The sequence below is a fragment of the Dipodomys spectabilis genome, unplaced genomic scaffold (assembly GCF_019054845.1).
Source record: "Dipodomys spectabilis isolate Male_0828 unplaced genomic scaffold, ASM1905484v1 ptg000273l, whole genome shotgun sequence".
NCBI lineage: Eukaryota > Metazoa > Chordata > Mammalia > Rodentia > Heteromyidae > Dipodomys > Dipodomys spectabilis.
This window is the reverse complement of record NW_024870950.1, coordinates 8,596,749-8,610,892: the sequence shown is the minus strand read 5'-3', so window position 1 is coordinate 8,610,892 and position 14,144 is coordinate 8,596,749. Positions and strand designations below refer to the sequence as shown.

Sequence of the window (14,144 nt, the reverse complement as noted above, 5' to 3'; positions counted from 1 at the left end):
GCCGTGCCCAGGAAGTGCTTCTTTGGCTGGTTCTGATTGTGTTTGGAGTTTGGCCTTGGGTGAGGCCCGAGCAAGGGGTCTGGGTGGCTACAGTGTGGCACGTGGCATGCGGGCAGCGTGCATGCGAGGGTGCAGGCATGCGAGACAACATTGGCAGCAGACAAAAGTAATGAACCCTGGACGAAGCTTGAGAAGAAATACAAAGAGTACATAAACCCGGTCCTCATAACTAACGCTCGGGTTACAAACTAGGTTGTGCTGTGTAGATCTGTAGAAAATTGTGTTTGGAAAGAATGGCACTGGTTAGGCAGCCAGGGGCTCCCAGGCCAGCCTGAGTCCCGGGAGATGGCCCTCAGAGAGGGCCCAGAGGCGCTGAGCTCCCTGGGGATTGACTGAGGCTCCCTCCCTGCCCCTTCCCCTCCTCCTTCCAGCACTGCTGCTGGGTAGAGGGTATGCAGCCCAGGGATGGGCTGTACTTTGAAGGTTGGCAGAGGTCCCCCTGCTCCGGATGCCGGTGGCTTGGCTGATTTACACCTCTTCCTCTCCTGCAGACACCATCAGCCGCATAGCCACTGGGAGATGGTCCGTCAGGCCAGAGAGCTGGGTGATAAAACTGAATTCTTCCACCTCCTGTTGTGGGGGGGGGGGGGGGGGGGGAAGAGAGGGTTCTGGTTAGACCTAAAGTGTTCTCCCAAAGGAGGGTTTGGGGAGTAGGAGATGGCAATGCAATATGAGGGTTTCAGATACAGAGGACCCAGAGAGTCTCAGTTCTGGAGAATAATAGCTTTCATCTTAAAGGAGGTTAGGGTCCAAAGAGAACCTCAGTGCTGTTGAGGGTCTCAGGGCCCATCCCCAGACTCACAGCTTTCCAATCCGGGCACAGGCCTTCCTCAGCATGCAGCATGTAGTCAATTCGCCGGCCATTGCCCTTCAGCAGGTCCTTCCTCCCTTTCTGTCCAGCCCCTGGGCTCTTGCTGGTGGGGAAGGCCAGGTATTCCCTGCGGCCTTCTTCGCTCTCCAGGACCCTGTCATTTGGGCATGAACCAAAGTGAGCCTCATGCCAACCCTGGGCCCAACAGTCCTCAACGAGGAGCCATGGTCTTTTCACACAGTGAGAGGGGAGCAGATCTGACCATCTCTCTTCCCCCTTACTCCACAAAGGGCCTGGGCTGAAGGGAAGCTAAGTCTTCCAGTGCCTGGCTGAGCAAGGGATCCTCTAAGGTCTGTTTGGGTTCTTGTGTCTGCCTCAGGCGGTCAGCCCTCGCTTTTCCTCTCAGAATTTGGACACTGGTCATGGAACAATGCTGGCTGTGGCTGGGTTCAGGATGCCACTGTACCCTTTTTCCCAAAGGGGCTTTTGAGCCAGTAGAGGCATGTTTGGGAGAATTTGGTCTTTGTCATGAGCTTAAGGGACCAGTCGCTCCTGAAATCTCCTCTTACTCCCTATACCCTGCCTCATAATTGTGAAGCTTGGCAAGGGGCTGAAGGAGCCAGGAGAATACCCAGGCCCCATAGGAGAGCAGAACTTCTGTGGGTCTGTCTCTAAGCAATAGTATGACCCAGCATGTACCAAAGCTTTAAGTCTCTACTTCCTCCTCTGAAATGGGTAGTTGCTGTGGATGGGTGCCAGTGGCTCATCCCTGTAACCTAGCTACTGAGGAGGCTGAGATCTGAGGATCAAAGTTTGAAGCCAGCCCAGACAGGAAAGCCCAGAGGATTCTAACCCCCAATTAATCACAAAAGAAATAAATCAGAAGTGGAGCTTGTGGCTCAGGTGGTAAGAGTACCAGTAAAAAATCTAAGGGAACACCTAGGTCCTGAGTTCAAGCCACAGAACCAGCACATATACACAAAAAATGTGGTTACTGTGAGCACCAAGATGCTTCAGGGAATTGACAGTTACTCCAGTTCTTAGATGAAACCTGGGTGCTTAAATGCCCTTCTTGGTGGATAGGGAAGGCAGACTCAGGCAGGGCCTGTTAGCCTCTTCATTTTGGTTCTGTTTTCCTTTCTGGTATGACTGCCCTGAGACAGCAGAGTGCCTGTCTCCATTCTGCCTGCCTTTCCCCTGAAACCCAAGCACCCCAGGAAGGTGATTTAGGATTTCTCTCTTCCCCTGCATTGTGAGGCCAAGCTTAGGTGATGGGCTGGTGGTGTTGGGAGGCACTGCTCAGGCCTCCAGATGCCTGAACAAAATTCTCAAGACTGGAAAGACCAAGCTGGTAAACATGAGTTCCTACAAGTCGTTGGTTTTTTTGTTTTTAAATCAGTCTTAAGGTAAATATATTAACGGCATTCAGAGCATTGTTATGGCTGAGAGATATAATCCATTACTGTCTTTTGCCTTTGATAATTCTAGCATCAATGATCTGAATTACTGAGAGTCATTTTTAATCATCTCATGAAAAGATAATTTTCTCAGCACGGAATGATGTTTCACATTTATTCTGTAGTCTAATTAATTGGCTTAAATTAGCTGCAAGGATCCATAGTCATGGGTCTGTGCAGTCTCAGGCTGTGGGTTATATATCAAGTCTGCTGCGGGCCTCAACTGTGTCCTTGAGCCTCATTGTGTCCACAGCCTCCATTGTGTCCCCTTGAGCCTCATTGGATCAAGAATGAAGTTTGGAGCTCACGCCTTTAATCCTAGCTACTCAGGAGGCTGAGATCTGAGGATCGTGGTTCAAAGCCAGCATGGGCAAGAAAGTCTGTGAAACCACCAATAAACCACCAGAAAACCGGAAGTGGCACTGTGGCTCAAGCAGTAGAGCGCTCGCCTTGAGCTGAAGAGCGCAGGGACAGCGCCCAGGCCCAGAGTTCAGGCCCCACGACCGACAAAAAAAAGAATGAAATTTGGCTAGGGCAGACATCTTACCCAGTGACTCTGCTATAGAGTGTGGCCTTTGTTGGCCCTAAGAGGATAGGGTTCCTTTTTCAGAACCTGCAAGTTAGGCCACAACTGGAGTAGGGAGAGCCTTTGAACATAGTCCTGACTGGCTGCTGGTTTAGGAAATGGCTCTTCCAGACCCCATAAGGCTCTGAGATTTTTCAGCAAGACCAGCTCTAATGTGTAAAGGCCAGAACAGCCTCCATCCATCTGCCACTAGGCTTCCTGCTGGAGACCACAGAGTTGTCAAAGGCAGATGAGAGGCAGGTTCCCACCAAACAGAAGCCCTTACTAGCATGAATGAGCTAGTTCTGCCCAGCCCCCATCCCTCGCCACCAGAGTCTTTGGTGTCTCCTCTAGACCCGAGAACATCAGCACTCACTTTTGCAGATTGTCGGGGGTGCACACATCCTCATCATACAGGCCATTTGTGTCCAGCAGGGTACCTGGGGCAAGGGAGAGAGATGAGCACAGGCAGGGGCCAGCCAGCCTTGAGAAGGTAGCCTTTCTTGGGTGAGGCATGCCAGGAGCCCCAGGAAACTGACTAGAGCCCACCCTTGATAGTAGGGCCTTGGGCCCCAGTCCTGGTAATCTGTAACTTCAGAAGCATGAGGAGCACCCAACTCCTCCCATCCCTGCTCACCAATGGCCCATGGCTTCTCCTCCCCGGGCCCCAGGCGGCAGGGGTCCTTGTAGCGTGTAAACAGGGAATGCTGCTGCTCCAGCTTATCATCTGTACAGGAGGAAGAGGAAGGAAATGCTTCTGGATATCTTCATTCCCAGAGGCCTGCTTCCTAGCAGCTACTCCTAGGAGATGGCACCGGGTCCCTGTCTCATAGGTAGCCACCTCTCAGAGGCCTCACGCATCACTTTATGTCTCCCAACATAACAATCCAAGGACAGTGGTCCCTATCCCTCTTGGGCGTCAGGGACAGCCACCTCAAGACCTTCCAGGTCAATTGTGGAAGACTGGCTGATACTTCGTGGGCCAGACTTCTGTCCTCTTCATAGATTTGGGTGCCTTGCCTTGAGGGAAGAGTGGACCCCACAAGGCTCAGCAAGGTGGGAGACCTGCACAGGTTCTTGTTTGTCTTGTCAACACTGAGCCAGAAAGCATTTCTCTGAGTCCTGGGAGGGAAGGGCACTGAGCTTGGCCTGTCTGGTGGATCCTCCTCCCAACAGCTTCTTCTTGTGTATGCTGACTTAGGACCCCAGGAGTTCCCATCGTGAGGCGTCAGCATCAGGAGTGTGACTATGATGGGATCTTAGGGTCCTGGCTGAGGCAGAAGCTGGTGTATTAAGGTGACAGCCTCACGTTCCACATGGCTTCAGTGGAAGGTAATTTCCTATATTGCAGGACTTTTGTTGACTGTTTTCCTTGCTTACCCTGTTATCAGGATGTACTTCTCTGACAAAGAACAGGTTAAAATAGCTGTCACTGGATGCTACTACTTGAGAGCACCTTGCTGAGACAGACCCACATCCCACCCCATCCTCAGCCTCCTTTGGGAACTATAGCTGGAATCAATAAAGCTTCAAGGCCAAGGAATATTCAGAACCACCAAAACAACAGAAGATACCTTATAAGATCAGTTACTTAAACCAATCATTTACAGTCTCACTGAATGAACTTTAACTTTTAGCTTGATGGTTTAGGCAGGTTTCCCAGATTCGCAGGGTTCAAATTCTAGTTCAGCTGCTTACTGGCTGTGTGACCTTGGGCTCACTGTGTCCCTGCTTCTCTCCACAGTGTGGAGAAATAGTGCCTACTTCTTCAGGTTGTTGGGAGACTTAAACAGCAGTTGGCCTCATGCCTGGTAAAAGTAAGGGCTGAATAAACGCGTCATGAGAATTGCTAGCTGACTGTCCCTCCATCTCAGTTTCAGAGGTCACAGGTCTGCCTGGTGCAAGTTTGTTTTAGGGGATCACTTTGTCTCCAGCAGATGCTGCTGAGCTTTTGAGGTAGAGCGTGGGCTCTTCTGTTCTGTGGCTTCTGGGGGGCAGAGACATCACAGTCTTGCTAAATTTCCCACCCACACTCTCATAAAGAGCAGGAAGTTCTGTGAGTTGCTAACCGAAGGCTTTCTGACTGTGCCTGGAACCCTCCTTCCTGCCAGAGCAATACACCCAAGGGGAGGAGCACGGCCTCACCAGAGGAGCAGTTGTCGAAGTTCAGATCCCCACAGATGACATCAAACGCCACCAGCTCCTCTGGGTTGGCTGTGCTGGACGAGGAGGTAGATTTTCGGAAATCAGCCAGCCAGTCCTGAAGCAGGTCCAGCTGCTCACACCGGATGGCACTGTCTTCTGCAGAGTGGATGGAAAATGGACAGTGAAGCTCACCCAGTTCCCTGGCCAAGTTCCTGACACTGATCCCACTCCCAAAGCACCGTGGGCTGGTGACGTACCTGGCGGGGCATGCAGATGTGTGCAGGCGATGTAGCCGACAATTCTTTGGTCCTGAGGTGTGCTTCCCACCTGCACCTGGGGTCAGGGAGACAAGGTGTTGGTCATCGTTGCTCTGAGTGCCAAAGGACCCTGCTGATGTCCACTGTCCCTTTGGGTCCAAACTTCACAAGAGCTGCTCTGTGCTACATGCCTAGCTAGACTCCAGGACCTAGGTAAGGACAGGACACATCCTGCTTCTGGGAATTTTCAGTCCAGTTCAGGAGGCCAGTACATAAAGAAGCAACATCAAGCCAGGCACCGTGCCAGTGGCTCATGCCTGTAATCCTACCTACTCAGGAGGCTGAGATCTGAGGATCATGGTTCAAAGCCAGCCCAGGCAGGAAAGTCCGTGAGACTATTTATCTCCAATAAACCACCAGAAAACGAAGTGGCTATGTGGCTCAATTGGTAGAGCGCTTGCCTTGAGCTGAAGAGCTGAGGGACAGAGTTCAAGCCCCAAGACCAATTAAAAACAAACAAAAAGTAACATCAGCCTTTGGTATAGTATAGGGCTTTAAGGGGAAAATACAGAAACCACAGTTGAGTTTTTCCCTAGTTCCTGCCATCTACTGGTAACTATAGTGTTTACCTATGGAACTTCTTCACCTGTGGCTTTTCTTCCCTAGCTACAACCTAGTCTGATCTGACCCTGTTGCTCCTTCCCTCTGAAACCAAGGTTGGGTGGATCTAACCATGTAGACCCAGCCTCAAAGCCTAGGCCTCCATCCTGAGCCTGGGGTCAGAGGCCTGAGACCCTATCATCTTCCTGCTGTCCCCATTATCTGCTCCTTCTAGCTGCATGGTAAGTTGTTCCATCTATTTTGTAAGCTGTGATCCCCTGGCCTCATCCTGAGACCCGTCCTCCTTCCTCCAGAGCTCCACTCTCCCTGGACCTTTGTCCTTACCTCCATAGCTCACCTCCTTCATGAAGGATGGAGCCACCAGGTTCTATCTACCCCACTCACTCTGCAGATGACTGCTGTCCCAATGCTGGCTTAATAAAAATGGACATCTCAACTTCAGAAAGGCAACTCCAAGCTGCCCCATTGAATGTGGTAACCATGCCACAGTTGGCCCTTGTCAGTGCCATGGTGGGAAAGTGAGGATGATCACAGAGTGAGAAGTCCTTCTTCCCCACCTGATGAATCTCCTGGCCCTCTTGACAATGATCCTTACCTGCATGTCCCTCAGGGATCATTTTGGACCTGTCCCCAGGGATACTTCTCAGCTCCTAGACTGCCCTTGTGAACTGTCCTCCCTGGACTGCACAGTTCCATTCAGATGGATTTTCTGGGATGATGAGACTGGATGTTGGAGGTGAGGAGGTGGGGTAAGGGTGGATTGGAAAGGACAAGCTTCCTGCTCCAGCCATTGGCTGAGGGTGTAGTGACCATGCCTCGCTTAGTGGCATACCTTGCCTCTTGCTGCCAAAGTCTGGTGGGTCTTCTTTCCCATCTGACTTTCTCAGCAAAAACTCCTGGCTTTTAACAGCTCTTCACCTCTCTCCCCAACTGGATGGCCAAATCCTGTCCCCAGGTCCCGCAGGACAAGCCGCGCGCGCGCGCGCGCGCGCGTGTGTGTGTGTGTGTGCAGGACAAGCCGTGTGTGTGTGTGTGTGTGTGTGTGTGTGTGTGTGTGTGTGTTCCCTGGCCAAATCCTGTCCCCAGGTCCCGCAGGACAAGCCGTGTGTGTGTGTGTGTGTGTGTGTGTGTTTTCCCTGGCCAAATCCTGTCCGCAGGACAAGCCATGTGTGTGTGTGTGTGTGTGTGTGTTTTCCTGGGGTTGGAACTCAGGGCCTGGGTGCTGTACCTGAGCTTTTGCTCAAGGCGAGTGCTCTATCACTTGAGCCATGGCTCCACTTCTGGCTTATTTTTAGTAGTTTATTTAAGATGAAGAATCTCAGGTTTGCCTGTCCAGGGCTGCTATGAACCATGGACCTCCCAGATCTCAGCCTTCTGAGTAGCTAAGATTACGGTCTGAGTCACTGGTATTCATAGTAGGGCTATTTATTGTTATTGGTTGTAGGGCTTGAACTCTGGGCATGGGCGCTGTCCCTCAGCATTTCAGCTCAAGGCGAGCCCTCTACCACTTGAGCTACAGCACCACTTCTGGTTTTCTAGAGGTTTATTGGAGATAAGAGTCTCACGGGAGCCAGGTGCTGGTGGCTTATGCCTGTAATCCTAGCTACTCAGGAGTCTGAGATCTGAGGATCACGATTCAAAGCCAGCCTGGGAAGGAAAGTCCATGAAACTTATCTCCAATTAACTAGAAAACGAAGTGGCGCTGTGGTTCAAGCAGTAGAGTGCTCGCCTTGAGCTGAAGAGTGCAGGGACAGTGCCCAAACCCAGAGTTTAAGCTCCAGGACTGACAAAAAAAAAAAAAGTCTCACAGACTTTCCTGCCTGGGCTAGGCTGCCTTTGAACCATGATCCTCAGATCTCAGCCTCCTGAGTAGCTAGGAGTACAGGAGTGAGCCACTGGGGCTCGGCTTATATGACTATTTTTAAACCCACATGCTGACTGTCTACTTTCTGCCTATATTCCAGACCCAAACTGCCCCCCAACAGCACCTCTATCCTGTAGCTCTGCCAGCCTGGTGCCATTGACAGATCCCACTGCAGAAACAAAAGCACTGCTCAAAAGGGTCACACGATGGCACTGTGGTCCCTGCATTCCTCAGGCAACGAGTGAGCACTCCGGCATAGCACTTCTCCACACGGAGGGCAAGAAGGACACTAAAAACCTGCCATTTTAACAGATGGAAACATCAATGCTCAGGGAAGTTAAGTCATTGGCCACAAGGCTCAGATGGGAAAGGCAGATCAGATCTGAGCCAATAGTGTTTTGGTGAGCTTTCTTACAGACCACCATTTGTTGGTTTTAATGTGTCAGCCTTTTCCTCTCTTAACACTTAGTGTTTGTTATGTGCACTGTACTGAGTCCCAGACAGGGATAAGAGATATGTGCTTGGAAGTGGCACTGTGGCTTAAGTGGTAGAGCACTCACCTTGAGCTGAAGAGCTCAAGGACAGTGCCAAGCCCTACGACCAACAACAACAACAAAAAAAAGTGCAAGGGACTGTGGCTTAGTGGTAGAGTGCTTACCTAGCATGCATGAAACCCTGGGTTCAATTTCTCAGTACCACATAAACAGGAAAAAAAAAAAGGCGGAAGTTGCACTGTGGCTCAAGTGGTAGAGTGCTAGCCTTGAGAGAGAGAAAAAAAAGCTCAGGGACAGTGCCCAGGCCCTGAGTTCAAGCCCCAGGACTGGCCAAAAAAAAAAAAAAAGCTGTGCAGCAGGGTGCTGGTGGCTCACGCCTGTATAGTCCTAGCTACTCAGGGAAGCTAAGATCTGAGGATAGTGGTTTGAAGCCAGCCCAGGAAGAAAGTCCCCGTGAGACTCTTATCTGCAATTAACCACCAGAAAACTGCAAGTGGGGGGCTGGGAAGGTGGCTCAGTGGTAGAGCCTTGCCTTGCATGCATGAGGCCCTGGGTTCGATTCCTCAGCACCACATAAGCAAAAAAGGAAAAAAGCCGGAAGTGGCGCTGTGGCTCAAGTGGTAGAACGCTAGCCTTGAGCTGAAGAGCTGGGGACAGGGCCCAGGCCCAGAGTTCGGGCCCCACGAGCGGACCCCAAAAAAGAAGAAAAGAAAGAAAGAAAACTGCAAGTGGAGTTGTGGCTCACGTGGTAGAGTGGTAGGTAACCTTGAGCACAAAAAGGCTTAGGGACAGCGCCCAGGCCCTGAGTTCAAACCCCACAACTGACGGGGGGAAAAAAAAAGTTGTCCTACTCATCCCTGCTGCAGAGGAGAGCCGGTCTGGGAAAGCCAGATCACAGCAGCACAGCACAGCTGTAATCATGCACCCCGCCTCTCCCTCAAATAGTGTGTGAGCCTGCCAGGACCCACTTTATTATTTGCTGGGCTTATTGATCCCTGGTTCGTGTGGGGAGCCACAGTCTTGTGTGTTTCTCTTGCAGAAACAAACAATTACACTGAGAGGTGGTGCCTTTTAGTCCTGGTGGGCTGACCGTCAATACAACAGGTGCTTGGAATTAAGCTCGGTTTTACTGCCCCTTCCTTTGTAGAGACTTGGATTTCCCCAAAGAATCTATAGTATCATGGAGTAAACCAGGAGGGCAAAGAAGGCCCCCATGGCAGAGGTGTTGGGGGAAAGGACCTTGATAGGACCTTTCCTGTGTCCCCAGTTCTTCTCCAGGTAGATCAGACCCTTTGAAGCTGCATTGATTTCAGTCCTCCACAGCAGGAAGACAGCCATGCTCTGGGCCAACAGAGGTGCTGTGGGTGCTGCGGGGCCAGGCTTTATAGTGCTATGTCTGATGTGACAATCAGCCTGGCAGAGTAGTAAAGCCTCCATGCTGGGAGAACTGGGTTATGCTCTGCACAACCAAGACCAGAAGAGTGTGGTGGTCCCTTGACAGTGGTATGGCTGGGGCAGAGCATAAGTTGTGGGGAGGGGTTGAGGCGGAAGTTGGGCTTCTCCTGAAGCAATGGAGGAGGAAAGGAGTAGAGTTGCCATTGGAAGGCATCAGGCAACCAGACGTTGGACTGACAGAGGAATGGAGCCTAGGCCAAAGTGGTAGAGCTGGAGACAAGGCAGAGCCAGGGCATTGGAAAATGAACGGAAGAACCTGGAACGGACAGGAGGCACAAGCAGCAGCCTCCGTGGCTCTGTCTGGCATGGGGGTGGTGGAGCCTGGGAGAGGCTAGTCAAGGAGTTTGGTTTGAGAAGAGATGGATGTGTTCAGGAGATGATCAGATAGAGGGCTAGGGCTCTGGAAATATGGGCTGGAACAAAGGTCATTAACAAGGGCAGAAGTAAAGCCTATTGGGTCACACTCCCAAGGTGCAGGGTTTGGTGTGAGGATCCCAGTCTCCAGCAGCGGTGGCATGTGTGGCAGGCTGGTGCTGCCAGGCTTGCCACAGTGTGAGGTTCTAAAACCTAGTTTTTCCCCTTACAACGTCTCGGGTAGAATTTACAGCCTTACACGTGTTAGGTAAGTGCTCTACCACATCTCTAACCTTACTACTCTCCCCTCCACCCCCCAAAAAACAAAAGTCTTGGCATGATCCAAATTAAACAAATTTGCAGACAAGTTTGAGATCCAGAAGGTAGAAGAGGGTAACAGAGCATTCAGGACAGAGCCACAGTGTCCCCAAGGACACTGTTGTTGACCCTGGAGCTGTGGTCAGGGTCCCAGCTAAAGGAGGGATTGGCCTGCATAGCACAAGATTGATGGGTAGTGGGGTCTCCTGTCTTGGTGCCTTCCATAATAGGGCAAGGGTGACAGGGTACCCCTCCCACCTTGAGCCTGACAACATATTCCTTTCTTCTGCAGAAAGTCACTCTGACTGCTGAGACAAAAATATACCCACAGAACAGAACACCAACGAACCATATGCCAGAATAGGAAGGCTGGATCTATCTGATGGAAGAGTTGGTTCAATTTCAGCTGTGAATGGAAAGCCAGAGAGACCCCGATTCTAGCCTGTCAGAGCCATACAAGACACATTGAGCCTTCCTGAGGAGTTTGCCAAGGTCCACAGAGGTCCACCCTGGCTGTAACTTGCTCTATGGAGACAGTCTACCTTCACTTATTCCTGGCTCCCACACCAACATTTTCCTGGACAGGCTGAGCCCAGTGACTTCAAACAGGGAACTGAGGAGTCAGGGGAGGCCGCCCTGGGCATCTGAGCCCCAGCTTTCCTAGTAAGCACTCATTTTGTTATTTCTCACCTTAAAATAACAGAACCCATCCCCACATCAGCTACTGCCAGGGGAGGGGGAGGGAGGCAGAGGAGGCAAAAAGCCTTGCTCCGCATCAGGTGGCCAAATAATGCTTCAGAAAACTCTGGAAGCACCAGCAATGGCTTTTGGATAGAGAACAAAAAGTTAACATCCAAGTGTCTCAAACTCAATGGAAGATAATGCGTAATGACCAAATTGCCATGGTCTAAAAACTCCTCCAATTGCAGCCAAATTAGCAGAAATAATTATGACTCACTTTAATTAGTGACTATGGAAGTGAAGCCATGGGCTGGTGGGCAGAGAGCCTGGCATGCAGCTGCTGATAGCCAGGGGGGAGGGGCTGCTGGTGGCCCGAAGAACTAGTTGTGCTCATTGGCGAGAGGTCTGTCTGCCAGCCTGCACTCTAGTTGCCTTGTGTGAATGGAGATAGGGCCCAATTCCTCTTCCCCCCCCATCTCCACCACCATCATCATGGCTAGCAGCGATCATCACCACACCCACTATGCGGGCAGAAGCTCGGACCTCCTTCTGGGTTTTGCTGTGCTGATTCACTCCCACCTTGCTTGCTCCCATTTTACAGATGGGAAGATGGCAGCTCAGATCTGAGGTGGTCTGAGGAGTGGGTTCAGAACACTAAGTCTGGAACTGTTTCCCTTGTTCCTGAGCTGGGGAATCCTCTGGTCTAACTTCATGGAAACCCTTTTCTGCCTTCCATTTTAACCGCCCCCCCCACACACATACACACGTGGCTTGGGTACCAGTTAGGATGTAGGTTTGGCCAAGGGCTCCTACCTTGAGAAACAGAGCTCCCTTAGAGGCCAGGGCATCGAAGCTGCACCCATTGGGGTAACAGTGATAGGCCACGTCCATGACGGGGGTAGCGGCTGGCAAAGAAGAGGCCACTGTTGAGACACTTGAAATTGCAGCAGCCATGACAGGCGTAGACCCCTACATCATACAGGATGTACTCGAAGTAGCCATGCAGCTGGTCTTTCAACTTAGCCGCTGCCCGCTTGTCAAACACTTCCTGCAGGCACAGGAAGTCTAGGTTGGCAGGGAAGAAGGCTGAGACCTCATGGTCGAAGGCCTCGTCGGGATGCCGTCTCCTGCGCGCCGCCTTCTTCACCATGGAGGCCTTGTACAGGAGCTTGCTGTTGGCACCTGTATCCCCGCCGCCGCCGCCGCCGCCGCCACTATCTGGCCCAGCTCGTGCCTTCACCAGGGACTCCCTGGAGGCGGAGGGGCTGCCCAGGCTCCCCGAATCCCCATCATGTTGATTGTGGTTGGGTGTCTGACCCTTCGGGCCTCCAGTGGCCCCATTCCTGGCTTGGTTCCCAGTGGCAGAGTCATCGGTTTCTGGCGGCCGGCCTCCCTCCTCACTCCCAATGCGCACTATGCAGGCATCCTCAAGGCTGCCATCAGACGGGTCCCCAGAGGCTGGGCCATTGGCAGCCTCATCACTGGGCTGACGCCCGCCATCACCCTTGTATTCCACGGAGGCTGTCCTTTTAATGCTCCCAGGGATGGCTCTGGCCCCACTATCACTGCTCTGTGGTGACACCAGGCTGCTGAAGCTGGCCGCGCTAATGGAAGTGTTGGTGGGTGAATCGATGTAGATTTTGATCTGGGGCCGGGCAGCCCCATTGCGGATCCTCTGCCCAATCTCTTTGGCCCGTGCTTGGGTGTTGAAAACGTTGTTGAGCCTAGCAAGTGAGTCGGGGAGGAGGCAGAGATTGGCAGTGGCAAAACAGAAGCTTTTGCCAGCCCCTGTGCCCTTCCATTCGCTGAGCAGGGCCGCCCCGCCAACCTTGTCCTCCAGCCGTGAGTAGATGTAGTGCCTACGGGCAGACTGCAGGGGGGACCAGAAGAGGAACCCAAGAAAGGCGAAGGGCAGAGCAGCCACAAGCAAGGCCAGGTAGATGGGTGTGAAGAGGACAGTGCAGAAGAGCTGCAGGCAGCACGGGTCATCAGCCCTCTGGCGCTTCTCATAGGTGGTGGGTATGAAGGAGGCCAACAGTCGGTCCAACAGCCAGTAACATGGGAAGATGAGGGCCCAGGACACAGCGTGAAGAGCAGACAGACAGCTATTAGGAAAGGGGGTCGTGTGCAAAACCATCGCAGCTCACTGGGCGCTGCGGCCAGCCCTACTACATGGTGTCCGTGGCAGCCAGGGCACTTTTCTGGCAGGGGTGGGCAAGTTGGGGGGGCCGTTGAAGGATGAATCACCTCCTGTCAAGATTCAGCTCTGGATGGTTAGTGGTGAATGTTGGTCGGTAGGTCATGGTTCATCTCAGTAGGCCATGCTGAGCCACCAAGGCTTGCTGAGAACCTGCAGAGACAGAAAGTGGGGCTGTTAGTGATCTTTCAGGGAGCATGCCAGAGCCTACAGGCTCATATGGGACATTTAGGGGCAAGAGAGGGCCCTGGTACATTCCATTTATCTGTATGTTTTGGGGGTTTTGTTGTTGTTGGTCATGGGGCTTGAACTCTAGGCCTAGGCACTGTCCCTGAGCTCTGCAGCTCAAGGCTAGTGCTCTACCACTTGAGCCATAGCACCACTTCTGGTGGTTTAGTAGGGATAAGAATCTCACAGACTTTTCCTGCCCAGGCTGGCTTTGAACCATGATCCTCAGATCTCAGCCTCCTCAGTACTAAGATTACAGGTGTGAGTTACCTGTGCCCAGCCTATCTATGTTTTGTTCTCTTAAATGGCTTGATGACTGGATTGACCATCTTGACCTTGTAACCTAATTACTTAGAAAAGACCTGGGTCAAGCCCGGTGTTGGTGGCTCACACCTATAATTCTAGCTACTCAGGAGACTGAGATCTAAGGATTGTAGTTCAAAGCCAGACCAGGAAAATCCGTGAAATTCTATGTCCAATCAACCACCAGTAAACCAGAAGTAGCAGTGTGGCTCAATGGGCTAGAGTACTAGCCTTGAGCAAAAAAGCTCAGGGACAGTGCCCAGGCCCTGAGTTCAAGCCCAATAACCAACAACAACAAAAATGACCTAGGTCTTCCAGGGGCACAGCTTTGTGG

General features: G+C 52.0%; 1 protein-coding gene across 1 annotated transcript; it reads right to left on the bottom strand.

The window, feature by feature from the left end:
* Nucleotides 1-190: 190 nt before the first annotated feature.
* Smpd3 (sphingomyelin phosphodiesterase 3) lies at nucleotides 191-13,439 on the bottom strand. The gene is given in 8 exon segments (XM_042700956.1): nucleotides 191-630; nucleotides 863-1,025; nucleotides 3,270-3,333; nucleotides 3,531-3,620; nucleotides 5,039-5,194; nucleotides 5,296-5,371; nucleotides 11,896-11,979; nucleotides 11,981-13,439. Coding segments are annotated over 8 exon segments (1,974 nt in total). The 5' UTR covers nucleotides 13,220-13,439; the 3' UTR covers nucleotides 191-528.
* Between the last annotated feature and the right edge of the window lie 705 nt (nucleotides 13,440-14,144).